This window comes from Arachis hypogaea, chromosome 5 (genome assembly GCF_003086295.3).
Source record: "Arachis hypogaea cultivar Tifrunner chromosome 5, arahy.Tifrunner.gnm2.J5K5, whole genome shotgun sequence".
Lineage (NCBI taxonomy): Eukaryota > Viridiplantae > Streptophyta > Magnoliopsida > Fabales > Fabaceae > Arachis > Arachis hypogaea.
In genome coordinates this window covers 5,550,934-5,574,167 of record NC_092040.1, presented here as the reverse complement: position 1 = coordinate 5,574,167, position 23,234 = coordinate 5,550,934, and the positions used below count along the sequence as shown (strand labels likewise).

General features: G+C 29.4%; 3 protein-coding genes and 1 long non-coding RNA gene across 4 annotated transcripts; 1 reads left to right on the top strand and 3 right to left on the bottom strand.

Annotated features, from left to right (window-relative positions):
- Positions 1-828: 828 nt before the first annotated feature.
- On the bottom strand, positions 829-2,067 carry LOC140184546 (uncharacterized). Its single transcript, XR_011881611.1, has 2 exons — positions 1,404-2,067; positions 829-1,201 (listed from the first exon to the last, which is right to left on the bottom strand). It is a non-coding gene; the product is annotated as an uncharacterized lncRNA (long non-coding RNA).
- Positions 2,068-4,804: 2,737 nt separating this feature from the next.
- LOC112804091 (expansin-like B1) lies at positions 4,805-7,326 on the top strand. The gene is made up of 5 exons (XM_025847515.3): positions 4,805-5,029; positions 5,118-5,224; positions 6,046-6,227; positions 6,373-6,505; positions 6,938-7,326. The coding sequence occupies exons 1-5, from the start codon at positions 4,885-4,887 to the stop codon at positions 7,142-7,144; spliced, it is 774 nt and encodes a 257-aa protein (XP_025703300.1). The 5' UTR covers positions 4,805-4,884; the 3' UTR covers positions 7,145-7,326.
- Positions 7,327-7,692: 366 nt separating this feature from the next.
- Positions 7,693-11,261, bottom strand: LOC112800404 (ras-related protein RABH1b-like). Its single transcript, XM_025842663.3, has 6 exons — positions 10,852-11,261; positions 9,960-10,030; positions 9,571-9,659; positions 9,129-9,240; positions 8,394-8,484; positions 7,693-8,089 (listed from the first exon to the last, which is right to left on the bottom strand). Exons 1-6 carry the CDS (start codon positions 10,966-10,968, stop codon positions 7,949-7,951), a joined length of 621 nt encoding a protein of 206 aa, XP_025698448.1. The 5' UTR covers positions 10,969-11,261; the 3' UTR covers positions 7,693-7,948.
- Positions 11,262-12,060: 799 nt separating this feature from the next.
- On the bottom strand, positions 12,061-15,296 carry LOC112800403 (ras-related protein RABH1b). The gene is made up of 6 exons (XM_025842662.2): positions 14,839-15,296; positions 14,451-14,521; positions 14,138-14,226; positions 13,866-13,977; positions 13,026-13,116; positions 12,061-12,525 (listed from the first exon to the last, which is right to left on the bottom strand). The coding sequence occupies exons 1-6, from the start codon at positions 14,953-14,955 to the stop codon at positions 12,382-12,384; spliced, it is 624 nt and encodes a 207-aa protein (XP_025698447.1). The 5' UTR covers positions 14,956-15,296; the 3' UTR covers positions 12,061-12,381.
- Between the last annotated feature and the right edge of the window lie 7,938 nt (positions 15,297-23,234).

Sequence of the window (23,234 nt, the reverse complement as noted above, 5' to 3'; positions counted from 1 at the left end):
CTCTTTAAAATAATACAAAAATTAATCTGTCTGACAAAAATAATTTTAAAAACTTTTTTAGAATAAAAATATATCGAGTACCAAGATGTCCGATTGAAAATTTTAAAAAAATTAATTCGAGTATTTATTTAAGAAAATAAGTTTATCACTTATGATTATGAGCCCAAAAACAGATGGGGAATGTTTTTGATGGGCTGAAAGGGGGGGGGGTTTAAAAATATTTTGTAAAACCGTAGGAAACCAAAAAGAAAAAAACTTTTGTAAAGATGAATCATATGATGACAAAAATCAAGTTGGGTTGGTTTAGTGGTTTGCTCACTAGTCCGCTTAAGCAGGTGGTTGGGGGTTCGAATCCCACCTTGTGCATGCAGCAAAGGATGTGTATACCTCTCCTTAGCATGACGCATTTTGACTAGTCTTTGGCCTGCCAGGTTGAGAGATACCTGGGAAACAAAAGTTTAGAGAACCAAGTATGTGTTTAATCAACTTGAACTTTTTAAAATCATTCTATTTTTTTAATTCTAAAAATTAGGATTAATTCTAAAGGATTTGGATTCTCTAAATTTTAAATTTTACTTTAAAGAGTAAAGTGTGATTTTTCACTATTTATTTTATAGAAGGAACGAAAAAAATATGAGAAAGAAACCATTTAAGAGTGAGAGATTACACTTTACTCTTGAACTTTTTAAAATCATTCTATTTTTTTAATTCTAAAAATTAGGATTAATTCTAAAGGATTTGGATTTTCTAAATTTTAAATTTTACTTTAGAAAGTAAAATGTGATTTCTCACCATTTATTTTATAGATGAAACGAAAAAAAATATGAAAAAAAAACCATTTAAAAATAAGAGATTACATTTTACTCTATAAAATAAAAATTCTAAATTTAGAATATCCAAATTCAATTCTAAAAATTAGAATTACACCCGTCAGTAAAAAATCAACCCGTATAACGGCTTCTCCCACCAACGACACCACATCATCCCTCTCTTCGCTGCGTCATTCCCCTCCTCATCCAATCGTGTTCGTTCCAATACGAGCAATTTTCCGTGCAGCACTTCTCCCTTGTCGCCGCGTCGCTGTTTAGTTCCGCATCCAATCCTGATCGCTGCGACGTGTGCAGTTCTCCATGCCACATCACCGGCCGCTCGACGTTGATCAACTAACCGCCAGTCCTGTAAACTAAGCCTTTACAAGGCCCTAGAAAAGAAATATCCCCCAATCCAAAAAAAAAAACACATCTGAATGAGTCAAAAAGAAATATCCACTAAAGCACAAAAGAAACATACAAATGAGTCTCAAAGATATCTTCGATTCCACCTCAACTCAGAAATATTTGAATACCTCTCAAACAGTCATCCGATAACGGAAAAATATTCGAAACGGACACAAGCAGCGTTACCTTGTTATTGCAATAGGCAATGAAGGGCTTTTTGTGCACCTTTTACGGCAAACGAATCGCATAGGTAGGGACCGGGAAAGGGCCGATTGAGGGCGTGGGTGGGCGAGGTGCAGTGACGACACTCTGGAGACTTCCTCATGGGGGCTGTGGACGTCGTCTTCGGGGTGGATGTGGCTCCTTGCGGCAGTGGAAAATGTCCGTCACCAGTTCGAGGGCAGGGGTCGGGCTACGCAATGTAGTGACGGAGTTCCAGAGCTCCTGTCGTGGGGGTTGGGGTCGTCATCTTCGGCAGGAGGAGACGCGGCTTTTTGTTGTGACGGAGAGTGATCGGCACCGGTGAGGGGCATCGGAACGACGTGATTGGAACGGGAGAGGAAGGAGAGAGTGAACGACGTGAAGGAGAGTTGGAGAAGAAGGGTGAATTACGTGAAAATATAGTTAAGTTTGGGTAAGGTTGTGGGATGTTTTTTTGTGTTATTGGACCTTCATTTTGTTATGGCTCACATCTTAGTTGGTATTCTAGTTGATTAGCTAATAAAATTGTAATAATAATAACAACAACAATAATGACTCATTTAAATTGATCGAATAATTAGTTTATTCGTTTATTTAAACAAGTATTAAGAATTTAAATTTCATGTTATATATGAATAAAGTGTGAGTTATTTTGATTAAAATACATGAGGTAGATATTTATAAGTGACTTGGAAATGAATAATTGTAGAAGAGAATATCTCATAATAAGTCATGGGACAATTATCATAATAAAAAAACAGTATTGTTTGAGTAATGGAAGGGTGTAGTTCTGCTTAGCTCGTGGAACTCTCGAGAGTGGGAAGTTATCTAAGTGCTCTTGTGGTTCAAGTATAAAGATTTCATTTTTATGGGAATTAAAGATACCCAAAGAGAAAGATGGAAATTGAAATGATGTTATTTTAATTTTCTAAAATCAAATTTATTTAGGAATAGCTTTTTAAATTTTGAGTCAAACATAAAAATATGATATTCTCACCTTAAAATTCTTAAGAATTATTTATAATTCTTCCAACCACACTCATCTAGAGAAAATATATAACCCTAATCTTCTGGGTCTAAATTGGGGTAAAGCGTTGCTTTGGATCTATATTGGATCTTTTTCTAACTTTAGTCTTAGGGGGTGATGTAGGCACTAGGCATAGAGTAATAAATTTGTATATTAAAAAGTGTTGTTAAAATTAAAGCAATATTTTTTATTATTTATCAAAGTTTTTAAAAAAACGTGATTAAAAAAACGGTTACTAAAATACAATAAAAAAATGTCATTTCAATTTTAACAATATTTACATATTTAATGTAGCCACCAACTTCTACTGAATAATGAATACAAAGCAAGCAGGGAATCTTGAATTTAGCATTACATATATAGCTAATGTTCAACATATCTAAAAATGATAATAATTGATAATTGCCATGCTGGGGCAAAAGGCCTCCAAAGTGGTTTCCATGTCATAGCTGATGTGGTTGAAGAGAATTCCTTCATGACTGTCATGTCTTAATTTGTAAGCACACTTATATGTATCAATATGTATGGCCTTCAAATTGCATGTGGCACAGTTTAATTATGAAGAAATAAAATTTTCTAAATTTGATGGATAATTATTATTTTCTCATGCACCATTCCCCGGTTGTTTCCTCAATTATATCTGTGATTATTATTTTGGCCAAGTGGGAACACTAGAAGATGCCTACACAGAAAGGTTTATTCTCATCATCAAAGTGCACAAGGGCCTAACTTTTAATTATTCCATGCTACTAATAATACTACTACAAAGTCTCATATTCAAAATATTTGATGAATCTATGGATTTCTCAACCTCCCTCTTAATTAGTGTTAGGTGAGCAAGGTCAATTGGAATTTGGTTCTTAACATTGATATCTTGAAGAGAGTTGCTTTAAGAAACCATTTGTCTGAAATTTTAGAAATAATTAATCCACGAAAATGTGTGAAAATTGAATTCATCATGCATACACCATGCATAATTTCACCTTAAACACAATGACACAAAGTAAAAATTATGTAAGATATATCATTTCTGTTGATGAGGCAACTAATAAATTAATCAGATGTGAATTATATGGTACAGATGTAAATTTACAGATATTTCCTTTAATAGAATAAAAGAGAGATTGATAAAGGTAGGACCCACATTTTGAATAACAATAAAATAATAAAAATTAACTATAAAAAGAATTATATTCTCTCTCTATACCACTTTAATCTGTACAGTAGAGTGCCCCTTAATCAGATCATCCTATCAAAGACAAAAAGTAATACTATAGTTCTAAATAGTGACATTATTTAAATGACATAAAATATACCAACAAATAAAATTTCACACCAAAATTTGAAAGTGGTAAATAATATATAGAATAATATCCAAATGCCAAAAGACACATTTTCTAATTTTGAAATTAGGGGTGTGCATGGATCGGGTAAAATCAGGTTTGATGTGATCTAAATCTGGACCGAAATATATATCGAGTCTATTTGTTAGACCCAAACCCGACCCTAAACCCGATGAAATCTATACACTTTCGGGCCACGATCATACCGGATGAAAGTCGGGCCGTTAACATTACATTACATTACCTTAATACCTTCTTGTAAGTTAGCATATGAAAATATCCAAAATTTTAAGACTCCATTAATTATTTGACATGGTAAAATTCACTTAGAAAAATATAACAAGAACCAATTATTCTCTAAAATTAAAGCATAACCATAATCAATACTAATATTGTCTAATAACACCCAAGTAACCAAATATTTAAATCAATACAAATAACATAGTATTATACATTATTCAAAAGTCTTATGCATTTTAAACATAAAATATTAACTTATAGTCTTATAATGACTAATAATACAAAATATTAAGCTTTACAATACTTAAATTCTACATAAGAATAGCCATCATTCATCATTAATAACACAAAATATTAATTGTGTATGATGACCGGACTACCGGGCCGAGTTCGGGTTAATCGAAGTATGGCCTAAACCCGACTCGAAATAATGTTTGGATTTATTTTTGAGACCTTTACCTGGTTCTAGACCCGGTGAAATCACACCAAATTAATCTCTAAAATGTTCGGATCTGGACAAGATCTTCGGTTCGGGACGGGCGATGCTCACCCCTATTTGAAATGTCAAAGTGGTTTGAAGTTCAACATTATAATGGAGGAGTATACATCTTGTAGCTAGCCTAAGTAGTAGGTATAGCTGAATAATAAACAATGGTAATAGAACTCCACTCATTCATATTATGATCTTTTTTCAAACATCATGGTGGAATGTCAAAGTTGGTGACATAGACCAATTTCTCTATAAATAGGATAGAGAAATCTGATTCACTACTTCATTCATATTAGTTTAATTTATTACTATAAGCATAATCTTCATTTTGTCATTTTGCCACCAATAATTCCCATTTTGTCCTGCATGGCGCTCCATATTTTGTGTGGATTTTTTCTTACCACCTTTGTTTTCATGCAAACACTGGCAGATACTTCTTCATCGTGCACCGATTGCTTTGTAAATTCAAGGGCAACATATTACCCCCATTCTGAACAAAATGGGACAGCCAGTAAGTAAAAATATGAACTCGATGTCTAGTATTTATAAATAAATTCCATATCTCACAATGGTTTTGCTTTTGAATACATGAATTATAGACGGTGCATGCGGCTTTGGTTCCTTTGGTGCTATGGTGAATGGCGGCGACGTATCTGCCGCTTCTAGTCTTTATCGAAATGGCGTTGGATGTGGCGCCTGTTACCAGGTAAATGTTAAAAGGGTAAAATATTAAATTGGTGTAATTCTTGTTTAGTTTTTAAGGTTTAAAGTGTAATATTTAAATGTAAAAAAGTTTTATTTAGTTTCAATGTAATCCTGCCGTAAAGTCAATATTAAATAATTAATGGCACTCAATTTTTAGATATAGAAAACTTATATAACCAAACTCTTCTATTGACGAGAGGAGTTCTCATGGTAGAAGTCCTTTTTCTCATTGTCACCGGCAAACTTTTCCGCGAAAAGTGAGTTCTCAAAAATATTTTCCATGTGCTTGATGAACAGTTGAACTAAGGCTAGTGGCTCACGGTGATGCTTCTGCTGCTGATGTTGTATCTCTCGAGTTTGTTTGTACCTCTTTTTTAGGGAAGGACATTAAAGTTTGGTAGGATATTGACATTAATTATTTAATATTGACTTTCCAGTATAACTACATTGAAAATAAATAATACTTTTTTAGATTTAAATATGACAATTTAAACTTTAAAGACCAAAATAAGATTAGACCCAAATGTAAGAGACCAATTTAATACTTTGCCCATTTTAAAATTATACAGATGACATATTTACGTGAATAGCGATAGAATATTAAATATATAAAACTATGGTAAAAACAATTATCTTCGTGTGAAATTAATAGTCGATAATAGTTAGATAATTTGATAGTTTTGACTTTATTAACTATCAATTTCACATATAACTGCATGTGAGTTTCTCCTAAAAGTATCCACGTTTGTATGATCGGATAAATAGTTCATAATATGGATCAAATTACTTAGCATTTATGTTGTTACTTTGCTGGGTGGGAAGGTGAGGTGTACGGAGAGTGGTTATTGCTCAGATAACGGTGTGACAGTGGTTATAACAGACGAAGGGTCAAGTGATAACACTGATTTCATTCTCACCGAACATGCCTTTGATCGTATGGCTCAGACCACTGATGCAGCAGCTTATCTCTTAGCCCTTGGCGTTCTTGATATTCAGTATACACGGTAACATAACAATTAAGATACAAGTTTAATTTCATGATGATGATATTCTAGCCCTTAATAATTAACATTTTTGCTTAATTAGATCCTTATATATGCACACACGCAAGATTGAAGTATTTATAGTTTTCTGTATCTGTGTGTGCAGGGTTGCATGCAATTATCCACATGAGAACATAACATTCAAGATAGATGAGAGTAGCAGTAACCCTAATTACTTGGCATTTGTGATTTGGTATCAACAGGGAATTAGAGACATAACTGCTGTCCAGCTTTGTGAGGTATACTATATATATACACATACATTCTCCTGCTTCCAAATTATTCTGCTGAATCAAGTAATTAACGTCAAGAGTAGTTGAAATTTGAGTCTTCAACATCTTACACTAATGCTACTATCCTATGTAATGAAACAGTGGTTATTGTTGTGACTAAAAAAATTATTTTTCATCATATTGCGTTGGAAATTCTTTATTGTGTTACATATATGTAAGTAAGAATTAAGTTCCTAGTATATAGCTAATATGTATAAAACTTTATTGAGCAATTAGTCAGTAATATTTAAAAGTGTTGGTTAAAAATATAGTATTAAAACTGTTAACTAAAAGTGTTAGCTAATATAAATTAAAATTGCTGAGTCCTAAACTTTTTTCATTGTGGATGGTACTAGCAGCTAGTATTATTGATCATACATATAACTAACTATTATGCAGAGTGAGAACTTTGAGTGCAAGCTGCTAGATCGGAGCCATGGTGCAGTGTGGACTAGCACCTCTCCTCCAAGTGGACCATTGTCTATAAGGATGTTGTTTAGTGATGAAGATGAACAAAATGAAGAATGGATTGTTCCTCCTAATAACTTACCCGCAGATTGGAAGCCTGGTCAAATATATGACTCTGGGATACAAGTTAGCTTTTAAGGAACAAAAACAATATAACGATTCATTAAGTAGTTAAAGTTGTTTTTCTTTTTTTCTCTCTTTGTAATAATTGGTGAGGCATGTTGTGGAGTGTGGACAATCATACCAAGCATGTCACCAAACTCGATTTGTTAATTAATTCGTTTTTATTTCTAATAATGATAGTGTTGAAAGTTGAAACATCTTCATAATTGGGGCCACTTATTCTTTTCCATCTTCAACTGATTATGAGACTGGAATCATATCATAAATATAAATAACGAATTAACGATCGCAATATAACTAAGACTAAACAGATTAGTATTAATAGTAGCTTCAGATCAGAATTAAACTCCACAGCCATTGACCTTGACAGGTTGCGAAGTTTCCTGATTAAGGGTAAAAATATATATGCATCAGGTACTAAGGAGGTCTACTCTCTAGTATGTGTATAATAAATATATCAGACACGAAATCATTTAATTCAGATGGTTTTTTTTCCTTATTAGTTTGTGAATTTGTCATATCACTAAATGCTATAAAAAATTGCATAGGCTTTCAACAAACTATGATCAAGAATATGAGTTTCTCAATGTTTATGTTTCAGTTTTCAAACAAAATGAATAATATAATAATGAATACTAATTAATTAAACAACCAACCGCATTAGTACTAGCTCCGCCACTGGCTTTGACTAATTTTTTCTCATATAATGCTGCTATTCAAATTCTAAAAAACTAAAGAAACTTTACAGATCTGAGGGAAGTACATCACAAAACAAATAGCATGAAGCAGAAAGATACAAAACTTCAAGGCCAGGCACATTCAGCAAGCACATCCACCCTCCTGGGTTTGAGAATCAGCTCCACCACCAGATTTAAGGTTCACATCAACCATATCTTCTTGTTTTGAAGAAGATAGTGTTTCCATTCCAGGTAATGCAGCGGCAATTTTCCGAAAGAGGGCCTAAATTCAGGTTTCACAAAGCAACACACTAAAGTCAGAACCAGTAGTTAACAAAAGTGTTGAGTTATATGCAAGCAGATGAAGCAATTTTTTAAAACAACCAAAATAGTTCATATGGATGAGATATGAAATCCCATATTTGAAAAACATTTCCAATATTTTGCCCAACAGAATGATATAAGAAAATTTTATTTGCATACTCTTGCAAGTTTGATTCTGAAAGGATAATAAGTTCACCAGGTAACAAAAGTATAGATTTGTCCAGGTTATTGCATATTTATTGCAAAACTAGTTGGAGGCTTACCTTAATATTAAAGCCAGCTTTGGCACTAGCTTCAATAAACATGACATTTAGCTCGCGAGACTTAGCTTCCCCTTCCTCTGTCGAGACTTGCCTGTAGACTCACATGAAAGATATTGCTTGTAAGGAAAATAACACCAAAATGAGCAACTGAATGGAAATTTAAACAAAGATTCATACAAGGCATAAACAATGGTGCAAAATGCACATGGTACATCTCAAGGGCCAAGATAATTCAAGCATCTATTGAGTAGGAGCAGAAATATATATCTCAGTCGATAATCACATGATATAGCCTATAGGGCTCTAATGCTCTGCTAATTCTATATTACCAAAACTTCGTGCTGTATTGGAAATTTTTAAAGGTCAGCAACATTATCAGTGCAATAGTTTGGACTTTGGAGAATGAAGCATTTTCCTACTTCCCCAAGTCAGAAATAAAATTTATCTAAGTTTTTCATCCAATTTTCACAATGATACTTAGAAATCCATTAATGATAGTTTATGAATATCAGCTTTTGCAGTCCCTCGTTCCTTTTTTCTCCATGCCCAATTCTTTCATGTGTGCACGTAGCTGATAAAAAATGTTAAAGCACCATGCAGAGTATAGATACCCCAAAGAAAATGTTTAGTAATTAGCCAAAATTTAAGAGATCACTGGATGATAGAAAACAAAACAGCCATGCCATGAGCAGATATGAGCTGCTATGGAATTGTTCTACCATTGATTAGATTTACCTCTTATCCACAAGGTCAGTTTTGTTCCCAACAAGAACAATAATAACATCACTGCCTCTCTCACTGCGCACCTCTTCAATCCACTTTGATGTATTTAGGAAAGTCTGACGGCCTATATCATAAGAATACTGAATAATTAGAATGCAACCATCATCAAAGTTTGCTCATACAAAATGCCAAAGCAATTCTGTGAGAATTGAAATCATTCAAAGAGATCCAAGAAAGTGACAATCAACAATAGGCAGTGTGACAATGTTTCAGCTTAATCACTCACTCACACACACGTGCAAGAACACATACATATAGGAATTACTAATATAAGGTTAAAATATTAGAAAAGCTATATGCCACATACATATTCCATTCAGAAACTCTTACTATATTTGCAAAGGAAACAAAAACAGAGAAAATAATGAAAGGAAAATGTATTTAAATGGCATACTTGCAACATCGTAAACAATGACAGCAACAGATGAGTCCCTTATGTAGCTCGGAATAAGACTTCTAAATCTTTCCTGTCCAGCTGTATCCCTGTTGGCACGTTTCAAACATTGATGAAAAAGAATTTTTTTTGTGGGGAGAAAAAGGACTGAAAAAAATAATTGTTAAGTGACAAAGAAATTGAGTAATGTTAATATAAAGCGACTAAAAGTTGCCAATAAATAAAAACACATCAAATTTGGAACCTCTCCCGATTAACCAACACACAACATACAAATAGTCAATCAATGTAAGGAAGCTACTACAGCCTTACATTTTCTTCTCTATAACTATTCTTTTCCCTTCCAAATAATATTCCAAAACCGATCACATGAGTATATAACATCTTACCACAATTGCAGCCGAACAGTTCGATCTTCAAGATACATAGTTTTTGATAGAAAATCAATACCAATTGTAGCCTGTTGCAGAAAAACAAGCAGAGTACAACTAACCATTAAAATATATAATCTATTAAAAAAAGGAAAATTCATATGGTGCAGGAACTTGCACACACATAATAGCTGAACGATAACTTTATATACTATATACTGTAGATATGTCAATGCACCAATGAGGAAATAAAGAATGCTGTAACAGGAAAGATGGTGATCATTTAAACAACCAGGTTCATGTATGGAGTATGGACAACAAAGACAATATGTATACTACAATCAAGTTGAATAAATGGATCACTCTGGCAAATAATATGTTCACTGTAAAATGCTAATCGTCGGAAGAGATGATTTTCTTCTACCAAAAATATCACATTTTCGACTGATTTCAACACCCTTAGAACCCATAATGGAAATGCCATCGTTGTCTCCCTAAAACATTCCAACAACTCACCATTCTGCCCTGATCCTCCGTCACACTCTCCCCTGATATTCCCTTTATACAACATGCAATTGCTACATATTTGGCATTGCTGAGAACATTACCCAATTATGTAAAAAACAACGTTTGATCCTGACCTACAATCTAAAAATTAGCAGAATTCATCATAAATAAACACAAGCTGGAAGCTTCACCCATGATCCCGCAGTAAAACCCGTGATCTGTCTAACCAGCTCCTTAAAAAAGCAAAACGCATACATGAATCTAAGAAATCAAACAACACAGATCAATCATAACAAAAAGAATTTACACAATTCAGTGACGTGCAAACATTTATTGTGATCAATTTTTCCTAGATCAAAGGCATTGAAGAAAAAGGGATCTAACGAATGAATGGAATGATTACCTGATAAGTGTTATCGAATTTATCGTACATGAAGCGAGTGATGATGCTGGTTTTGCCAACAGACTGATCACCCAAGAAAACCAGCTTGTACTTTGCAAGAGCTGACACTGGCGCCATTTCTCCACCAATCTCAACTCCAACCCTCCTTCTGATTCAGATTTCCCTTTTTATCTTCGTTACTACTGTTTTCTTTATCAATCCAAAAAAGAAAAAAAAATGTAGCCACTTTTTATTTCATCGGTGAGTTACAAGAATTCCATATTATATAGGTGGAATTTCTTGTCTCCTGAGATATTGTCAGAAAAAAAATATAGGTGGAATTTTTCTTTTTTACCTTTTGGAAATCGTAGGTGGATTTCAATTTTTATTTATAGTGGGACTTTTTTTTAACAAAATAAATAAGGATGAGCTGTCACTGGACCTTTTAGATTCACTATATCAATATTTGATGCGATCATAGCTTGTCGGTCTCAAGTTACAAAATTCATCAATTACCACGCCGTCATTGGTCATTTTAATTGGAGTATATACAATGTTAAGTAAATCAACAATCTTATTCCTATATCAATTACTAAAATCAGACATCAATACATTTGAATATAAATATATCTGTAATTTAATTTATTATCAATATGTATTTATATTTTAATATATATTTTATATTGATGGCTAATTTTAGTGTATACGTAATATAATCGTAAGTAAATAATATAGAGAAAGTATGAGGAGCCAATGAAATATTTATACAATATGTATAATGGAGGTTTATGGAGTATTACATACTATCGGTATCTCCTAATCTGACAAACCAAAAATTAATTTGTCGTAGATCAGAATTTCATTTAACAATCTACCACTGGCCAATGAATTGCGGACGAATGTGGATTGACTTACTGTCTAAACTCCAATTTTTATATTGGAGCTCAACTCAGATGACTGAAAATAAGGAAACGGAGACAGAAAATACTTCACAAAAATTTTTAGAACAATAAAAATTTATTAATCAAAGTATTTGATCTAAAATTTTATGAAAACCGATTTTGAATGATTATTCTTTTATCTTTTTGAGTAATGGCTTGGGCTCTGCCGGCCATTGATTTTTGAAGCCTCAACGTCAAGTATATTTTAAAATATTATGTGGACTATACATGGATGGAAAGTTTTGAATTTGACAGGAGGGAGGGACAGGGATAATCATGGTAGGTAGAGTGTTCTGAATAAATTCATGCATAAACATGGTCAATCCAAACGAACATACAAAATTTTAAATTTATCACACGTTTTATAGGGTACAATACAATGAACAATTCAATATTAAGTTGGCCAACTTTCACTACATTAGTACATTGTTGAAGGCATAACCAGCTAACAACATATTTCTGCTAGATACTAGATGAAACTTCTTTCAACCCTAACCCGCCCGACTTTTATATCCTTACTCTTTTCAAACAATGCTGTAAAAGACTAAAGAACCCTGCATAAAACAAAAAGCATGACACAGAAAAAGTGCAAGCACAAGATAAAGCACATTCAGCAAGCACATCCACTTGACTGGGGTTGGGACTGAGGATTGGCTGTTGAGGATTTCAAGTTAACATCAACCATGTCTTCTTGTTTTGCAGCAGATAGTGTTTCCATCCCAGGTAATGCTGCAGCAATTTTTCGAAATAGGGCCTATACATGTGTCCAATAAATAAAGGTATGGTGAGTGGGAAGCAAGAAATGTATTTGAATGAAATTCAGATATCGAAAGTTGTTTCCAGGAAAGAGATATGTAAGATGATACAGAGGAATTGGTAAAGAAAAATTGATCAATGCCTAGCTATTTGAATGTTTCGAATGGACCATAACCTAAAATGATTCAAACTGTAACGAGTAGATCACAGATACTTAGGCCCAAACTTATGCAAGACACAGCAGTTTAATTAGTTGCAACATATCATAAATGGAGAAACAACATAAACCTCATTACAGCTGTCCTCTAAGATGATGCTACAGAGAATACGATGCATAATGAAGAACTTTAATTCACCCGTTCTTCCAATGTTAATTATAAAACATGCACAAAGCCAGAGTCTCTACATCATAACTTTGTGCAATTCATTTTACTCAGGCAAGATGCATGAGATTTACTTAAGATGTATGGAAAGAAACCAGAGGAGAAGTTAGGCCACCTTTATATTAAACCCAGCTTTTGCACTAGTTTCAATAAACATAACATTGAGTTCGCGTGCTTTTGCTTCTCCTTCCTCTATTGAGACTTGCCTGCAAACTCACATAACAAAGACAGTTAGTACAACAATACAGAATGGATTTTTAAGACAGAAACTAAGCACAAGAAGAGCAAACCCAAGTTGCTAAAGCCTTTATTTGGAAGAAAGTTGTGGTCTATTTTTTGTATAACTGAAGCAGATAAAAAATTTTACTAATAGCCAAGACTTAGATTAACCTGAATGCAGGACATCTTTAACTAGTAAGCAATATCCTGATTCCTTGGCATGCTTTCTATGATAGCCAACTAAGGCATAATTGGTTAAGGATGGAAAGTCTTTATCCAATAAATGAAAAAAACCATGTAAAATGGAATATATGGAAAGATGGAGAACTCTGCACCTTGACTGTCACTAAAGCATTCCAATAGCTAGTAGAAAAAGCAAAGTTAAAAATAAAAAAACACCTCGGCGGTAATCAATTGACTCTATTTGACCAACAACTTCTCTCTCAACAACTTTATGTGCAAAGTTGCAAGTACTTAATCCAAATAATGAGTAATTGGATAATGCAGGAAGAAAATAATGGGGAAGTAATGAGCCAACAAAACATAAGCCAGTATAACGCATTTGTTATAAGAATCCTCAGCCAATACCTAAAAAGTAAACCTTTTTGAATTTTGGACCAACTAGCTAAACAAGTGTTGTTAGATCAGTATATGTGGCTTGGTTAATATTAGTTTGCCTATAGTTTCAAATCTTTTATGTTCCCATAAAATCATTCTCATATTCATTGTCCATTACCTCTTTTCAACAAGATCAGTCTTGTTACCAACAAGAACAATAATGACATCACTGCCTCTCTCTGTTCGCACCTCTTCAATCCACTTTGCTGTGTTTAGGAAAGTCTGCCGGCCTATAAAACAAAGAGCATCAAGTGTATCAGAAAGCAATCATAACAGAGCTCATAGCTTCAACTCCAATACTACCAAGAAGCAGAAACTGCATTCAGTGGCATAAAACAGTGCATAACAACAACAAAAGAATGAGAGAAAATAAATCCCGAAATGACATACTTGCAACATCATATACAATAACAGCAACAGATGAGTCCCTAATGTAGCTTGGAATAAGACTTCTGAATCTCTCCTGTCCGGCTGTATCCCTGTCAAATACACAATGAAATGGATTAAGAGCTTGATTTGTCAATCAAATGGAAGGAAGGAACACCAAAACTGAAAATAAATATCACCAACTAAACACTTTTTAACTTCAGCAAAAGCCAAAAATTCAAAAATCTATATGCTCAATATATTCAATATTCTTTTCGAAAAATAAACACATTTCCCTTCCACTATACAAAATGAGAATGTCGAACCAATATCTTACCATAGCTGCAGTCGTACAGTTCGATCTTCAAGATACATTGTTTTTGATAGAAAATCAATACCAATTGTAGCCTGTTGAAAGAAATGAAATAAAATAAATCAACGAAATCATAATATGATTTTGCTCAGCTAAAAAACAACGAAACTAAGATCAATTTGATGACATGGAACCGAATAAGCTACGTGCCTATTGTGCTCCGAAGCTAATCCTAAATCTCAAGGTACATTTTACTTAGCTGAATTAAAATCACACCATTACCGAGCAAATATGCATGAAATAACTAAATCTAACATATGATTTGATTAATCAGGAAATCAACGCATTGAACAGGAAGAGATCAAATCAAACACTGAAATTGGAGAGTGGAAATGGATCTGAGAGATGGAACCTGATAGGTGTTGTCGAACTTGTCGTACATGAAGCGAGTGATGATGCTGGTTTTGCCGACGGACTGGTCTCCCAAGAAGACGAGCTTGTACTTCGCAAGAGCTGAAACCGGCGCCATTTTTTGAAGTCAACAGAGCAACACAGTGAGATTTGACTGTGAAATCGGAACGAGACCTGATTCAAAGGAGAGAAACCCCACACACACAGACACGGTCGAGATTGATCTCCGGTTCTGGTTGCGACGAAGAAAAGAGGAAGAAGATCCAAAGACCTTCTCAATTGGAATTATTCTGTTATTTAAGTAATTTGCATGAGCCTGCCTGCCCAAAAATTAAAATAAAAAAAAAAACAACATATTTGTCTTTACTCAATCAACTTATAAATTTCCAAGAAAAAGATGCACCAAATGAAAAAAAATTGAAATTGATTTATAGATACATGAGAAAAAGACTATTTAGTAAGTCTCTAAATATTGTAATATTAGATTTATAGGATTCTAGTAAAACATCTCCAATGTGATAATTTGTCAGAAATTTATATATTTAGTCTAATAATTTATTAGAGATTTATTTGATATATTTTTATTTAGAAATTTAAAAATTTATTTAAAATTAAATACGTCAGTAAATCTCTCAAATATTAGAGCATTTTTATAGGTTTTTATTTTTTTTAGTAAAAGGTTTCATTTGGCTAAACAACTTAATTAAACTTTTTTTAAAAAAATAGTTTAAATAATAAATAAATATATTAAAAGTAGATTATAAATAAGTTATTTTATGTTTGGATTTTTAGTTTTAAAAATATTTATTTTATAAAAATATAGTAAAAAATAATAATATTATGAAAAAAATCATTTTTTTTAACTTCTCTATAAACTCCTAAATAACTTCTTAAAAAGTTGCAATTTAATTTTAAAAATTAAACTAAACATTAATATTACTACTTTTTATAAGGCAAAAACTCAAAAAAATTACTTTTAAAATTTTTTAAACGGGCTCTTAATGCGATAACTTTTTAGAAATTTATAAATTTAGTCTTGTAATTTATTAGAGATTTATTTAGATACATTTTTACTTAGAGATCTAGAAGTTTACTGTAAAATTAGACAATTTAGTAAGTCTCTCAAATAACAGTATAGCATTAGATTTATAGGTCTCTACTAAAACATGTCTAAGGTGACAATGTTTCAAATTTTTACATTTGTGTTAGTAATTTTGTAAAGACTTATTTTATACATTTTTACTTAAAGATCTAGAAGTTTATTATCATCCTTTAATAATTTACTCAATATTTTATTATTATTAAAAAATTATACATCTATTTTATAATTCTTAAGAAATCTTTTTGTTTTTTCAAAGATATGTAATTACATTGTTTTATAAAAAAAATACAGTCTATTATAGAGATAAAAAAAATTCACTTTGATAAATATCAAATACTAACAAAAAAAAATTAACAGAAGAGATTAGGATTCATAAAAACTGATATTTTATAATTTGAGTCATTTTTTGTTAGAATTTTTCTTGTTATTTCTATAATTATTGTTGCTGCTAAATTTTCACCTTTAAAAATCTCCAAATTTCTCGCCTTCCACATCGTTCAACACAAAGCTACAAGAAGGGTTATAGAAAATTGTCATCTTCCAATACCTTTACTTGCCGTTTGTCAGAAGACTGCAAATTTTATAGTTCCATTTTACACTATAGTATTTACAAAAGAAGAGGAAGACCAAATCTCAGGAACGGAACCACATTGCACCAAAGTGTGAAGGATTGTTTCGCTGCCATTTCTGCATTTTGGACACATTGTTAAAGTATCTGAAAATATCTGGTTGATCAAATTGAGTACAAGTAATTTTTATAGGCTGCTTTTCACATAAATTTTTTTACTTTGAATGGTAATTTTAACCTCTAAATTGATTTTCAAAGCGTTGAATTCGTCATTACCATTGAAAAGTGCTCAACTGATACCTAAAAAAAATCATAAATTACCCAATATCCCGATGCCACATTGTACTGCTTCCTCTTGTTCCAGACCCATTCAATCTTGTTCTTGTCATCGTCGTTCAAAGAGAGAATTCGTGAGTTGAGCTCAGAAAAAAAAAATGCTTCAACTAGCTCTTTATTCTATCTTCCATCCACTGTAAGTAGATTATGTACTCAATTGATGTCTATTACTGGATTATTGTTGTTACTAACCCTGAGTCCTCTCAGATACGAACTTTTGTGCCCGATCTTATATTCCATCTCAAACCATTTTTTATCATTTTTCTTTTCTCTAGTAAACTTTGTCAATCTTAGGAAGGTTAATTTTCTTTATCTGCCAAAAGTAAATTAGTATATTTATAGTATTTTTCTTTGAGTATATGTGTAAATAGCGATTAGGCTTAGTAGTAATTCTCCAAAATTGTTTACCCAACAAAATTAGGTTCTTGATTCTCAGATTCTTAAATCCCATTTCTCTTTTTTTTTGGGCTTGATCATACAATTCCAATTAACCTAAATCATCTTTTTTTCTATTTTCTTTTAATCCTACCAAAATTATTTTAAAATGATGTGTATTTCTTTTACTAGAGAATTTAAAAATTTAAAATATAAAAGTATATATATTAAAATAATTCTTTTGATAAGTCTAATTAAAATATGTATACTACCTGCTGATAACATTTTTTTTTCAAGTATAAACTCTTTTAAGATTTTTTTTTTATCTCTTCATAACCAAAAAAGTTAATTGGTTGTCTATTTCATCTCTCAACCTAATTCAAACGAATTAAAACTTAAGAGTTCTTTAATAAAGAGGGTTATAATATACAATTTTTTAAATTTTTTATTTAACAAATTATTGAAGATTCTAGTTTATCCTCTTGTTATAAATAAAAAGTTTTAAACTTTTATTTTATGTAATATTTAAAATTATAAATATCTATATTTAAATTTTATTCAATTAAATATTAAAAATATAAAAATATTAATTATGAATTTTATTCGTTACTCAATTGAATTGAAAAATTATAAAATGTTTGTAGTGTTTGTTGAACGAACAGAGTTTTTTTTAAGGATAATTTACTAATTTACATTATTAAAACAAATAGGTTTTATTATTATTCACGTACAACTTTTGCAAAAAAATTATATTTTGGTCCTCTTTTATTTTTATGTAATTTATTGGAGGATTTTACGAATTACACATTTTAATATAATTTAGACTACTAAAAATTATCAAGTGTAGTTGAGGATAAACATAAATTGCATTGCCACAAAATACGTGTATTAAGAAACTACAAATTATATGTAATTGGAGAAAAATTATCCGATGAAGGTTACAATAATATTATACATCTAAATTTATTTGATAACTAAATTAAATTAAGTTCGTATAAATTTAACAAAAAAAAACAATTTTATTATTAAAAATATATTTATACACTAATTTTTTAATCATTTATTTTGTTTTCTTCTTTTTTTTTTCATTCTTAATAAAAATGTGGGTCGTAGTTAAAAAAAACGAAAAAAAAAAGAAAAAAAAATAATAATAATAACGAAAAAGATGATGATGAGATGATAAGAATGAAGGGAAAAAAAATTAAATAGTAAAAAATTTATTAAAAAATAACATTGAAATTTTTGTTTTTTTTTTCTCTTATTTATGTGTTATTGCAGTTATTTATTTTTTTGTTTGATTTTTTTAATTTTATTTCTGTTAAAATAATAAAATAAAAAAATTATAATAAATAAAATAAGAAGAAAAATATGAAAAAGAATAATCAGTAAAAGATGAGGAGTGATAATTTTGAATTATGAAAATTTATCAGAAAAAATAACATTAAAATTTTTTAACAATAATACAAAATTTCTTAATTTTGACACCAAAATTTTGCTACAAAAATACAAAATTATTTTTTTAATGCTACATTTTTTTCTTCTTTTTATTTTTTTTCTTTATTTTTTCTGTTACTCTTACTTTTTTTTAAGAACCTTGCTTCTCATATAAAGATTATTTTTCGGTGTTGTATATTTTGTTGTGATTATTTTAATATATGATTTTGTGGTTGATATTATTGGTTCTTATTCTATATAAACAGGTACACAAATAATATTGAATCATGAACAAAAATACACCCAAATTAATTTTGGATCAGTTAACGTTATCAATATGCTTAAATGACACCAGAACTACTAAATTTACTAAATTTACATTCAATGACCTAATTATACAAAATCTAAGTGAACGATACTAAATGCACTTCAATTAATTCATAAATGCACCGAAAACCAACTCATAAATGTACTGAAATTATTTAATGATTGTAAAACATAAATTCATATCGAAAACAATAAGATTGAATCATGAAAAAAACACATATAAATCAATTTTGGATCAAATAACGTCATATGGTAAAAATTCGACGATAACGATAACAATAACAACAATACGTATTAAAAGATGACGATGACGATAACGATGATGATCATGATGATGATGATAGAAGAGGAGGAGAAGAAATTCAAGTGAAAAAAAAGGTGGAAGAGTTGGTAGTACAATGGTGATATTGATAATGATGATAACGAAATAGAAAGATAACGAAAAAGAAGGAAAATAAAAAGAGAAGAAGAAAGCGCAGTATTAAAGGTGAGAAGAAGAAGAAATAGTTTACGTTAAAAGCGAGAAATTATTTACATTTAAAAATCAATTACGTATAAGTAGCGTACAAATATAGAGAAAGTTATAATGAACATGATTGAATAATTCACTTGTTGTAAAGCATTATTGTAAAAGCTACATTATATTATAAGCAAGTACATTATTAATTAAAGTTAAACAATCCTAAAATTTTAACTCAAATTAACTAAAGTTAATAACTATATTATAAATTTGATTTTAGTTAATAATATATTAAATTTTTTCAGTTAATAATGTATTTTGTTTTATTTAATTTAAATATGGGTAAAGTATATTTTTTGTTTATGAAGTTTGACAAAAATTTTAAAAATATTTTTAAATTTTATTTTGTTTTAATTTTATCCCAAAAATTTTTTATTTGTATCAAATATACCCTCAACGTCTAATTTTTTAAAAAATTTAAGACCAATTTAATAATAATGCATGAAAATTATACTTAATTTGTTTGTGTCAATGGTTATTCTTATGAAATTGTTATTGAATTGGTGCTAAATTTTTTGAAAAATTAGTCGTAAGGGATATATTTCATGCAAATCGAAAATTTTTTTGACAAAATTAAAACAAAATAAAATTTATGGATATTTTTAAAACTTTTGTCAAATTTTGAAGACAAAAAATATATTTTATTTTTTAAATATTTTTTAATTTTATAAGCATTATTTAATTTTTTTAGTTAATAATGTATTTTTTCATAATTTCTATAGTCTCCAACGAATTATCTTTGTCAATTGTACATAATTTACCGTTGTTTTCCACAGTTTAATCCATAGTAGTCTCCTATTATCTATATTCAATTGAATAGATGTGGTAATTCGTGACTGTTTCTACGGATGAAAATAGGTTAGGTCAGGCCAGTCTTTATTCTTAATAGATTTAGTCTGTTATGTATTTTATTGATCTGAGTTTGTTCTACTGCTATAAACTCTTTATAAAGTATTAGGTCTGATTTGTTATTCAGTTTAATCTGGCTTAAAATCTATTAAAAAGTCTGATAATTTTTTTTATAAAAATAAAAATATTATTTAAAAAAATAATTTTTTAATAAAAATATTTATATGTAATATGTCATATTTAATATTTATAAAAATTTTTAATCTTTTAAACTATTTAAGATATACAAAAATATTTATAATAAAAAATAATAAATTTAAAATATTTCATAATTTTATTAATAATAAAAAATTATTTATATATTTAATTATATTTTAACAGGTTCAGGCAGGCCTGACAGGTCAATAAAACTAATTAGTGAGTCTAGTCTTAGCCTATTAATAAATTAAGACTTTTAAAAAAGTTTGTGCCTATTTTATAATAAGCTAAGTTAAATCAGACCAAACACAAATCAGACTGCAGGTCGTTTGACCTTTTTTCACCTCTAACAATCTCTCACAAATTATATTAAAATATAAAATTTATAGAAGCTTCCAATGAATTATATATATATATATATATATATATATATATATATATATATATATATATATATATATATATATCGTTTGACTTTTTTTTTACCTCTAACAATCTTTCACAAATTATATTAAAATATAAAATTTATTGAAGCTTCCAATGAATTATATATATATATATATATATATATATATATATATATATATATATATATATATATATATATATATATATATATATATCGTCTGACTTTTTTTTCACCTCTAACAACCTTTTACAAATTATATTAAAATATAAAATTTATAGAAGCTTCCAATGAATTATATATATATATATATATATATATATATAAGGACCAAAATTTATTTTTTATATAAATTATAATTGGTTAATATTAAAGTCTATTTATTTTAATAATGCAAATTATATTTTTAGGAATAAAATGCTTTTTTTATTATAATTGGTTGAACTTACTATTATCCTGGAGGTTGCTGCATCATTTTCAGTTACAGAGACAGAAGTATGGGTTATTTTTATGGGTCTGAGTTTAGCAGCATAAAAGTATTTTTTGGAAATAAAAGTGAAAGGGAATAATATTAAAGTAATACAAACTCTGAAAGCTACACTAATTTTTACGGGTCTCAGCGGCACTATCATAATAAACTGTAAAATCTTTTTGAATAATTTTAAGTTTTACAACTTTACACGTATAAAAAGAAGTAAAAATTAGTAGCACACATATTTGCTAATTTAGCTCATACCAAGTTAAATTTAATATAGTTGGAAAAAACTCCTATAATTATTTATAATTTGGTCTATTTTGATATTACGGGTCTCCCTTCTTAATATAAATTTTTCTTTAAAAAAAAAATTCATCACATGATTAAGCATTACATGTAGTAAAAAAAAATAAGAAAAAAGCATTACATACAATTATCCTTCATATTAGTATTGATAAGAGTTAAATTTTAAAGTGATCTATAAAATTAGTATCGTGTATTAAAATTGTCTTTAAATTTTTAATCATACAAATTACGTCTTTGATATTAATAAAAGTATATTAAATTAATCTTAACCTATTTTTTTCATTAACGGAGTAATGACGTGATTTGATAATGTGGACTATTAATAATATGTGTTAATAATTTGGCCACATATAAATGATATATTGACTAGTGATACGTGACATACTGACGTAGACGGTTGTACCACATATTACAATGCTATTATTTGATTACATATTAGTTTGTATCATGTGTCGCAATAATATTTGTTTATGTATTATCTACTATGTTATCCTTGTAGATTTGCCAAATTGATATGTAATTTTATATTAAATTATTAATTTTAAAAACTAAAATGAGTCATTTAATATAAAATTAAAGACTAATTTAATACATCTACACTAATAACTTAACAGATAACACATAAAACTGGCATATAACCAGAAAATATTGTAATATATGAAAAAATTATTTATGTTAGCATGCCACGTATTACAGATTAGTATATTATTATATTATTACATGTAACCAATTATTAAGAGATTTATGTCACCAATAATTTACGTTATTAAATTTTGTCATCATACCGTCAATAAAAAATGAGTTAACAACTAATATATATAATGCATTTTTATTTATTTTAGAAGCCTAATTAATACAATTAAAATTTTATAAATAATTTTAATACACGACCCTAATCTCATAAACCATCTAACTCGTCCTTTATGACTACCATGATACTATACTATTTAGTATTTCTTCTTAACTATCATTTTAGGTGCGTATAAAAAGAGAAAGTTTAGAAAATTAATAGTTTTATTAAAATTTGGTCCGTATTTAATTAATAAAAAAGATTAATTTTATACTATTAAAAATATGAGTAAAATATATTTTTTGTTCTTGAAATTTGATAAAAATTTTAAAAATATCTCTAAGTTTTATTTTGTTTCAATTTTATCCCAAAAGTTTTGGATTTGCATTAAATATATCCTTGACGGCTAATTTTTCAAAAAATTTAAGACCAATTCAACAACAATTTCATAAGAAGAACCTTCAACACAAACAAATCAAGCATAATTTTTATGCATTATTGTTAGATTGGTCTTAAATATTTTGAAAATTTAGCCGTCGAAAATATATTTGATGCAAATAAAAAAATTTTAGAACAAAATTAAAACAAAATAAAACTTAGGAGTATTTTTAAAACTTTTACCAAATTTTAAAAACAAAAAATATACTTTACCCTAAAAATATTAATAATAACTAATTAATAATTACAAATCATAAAAATTATTAACTCTAG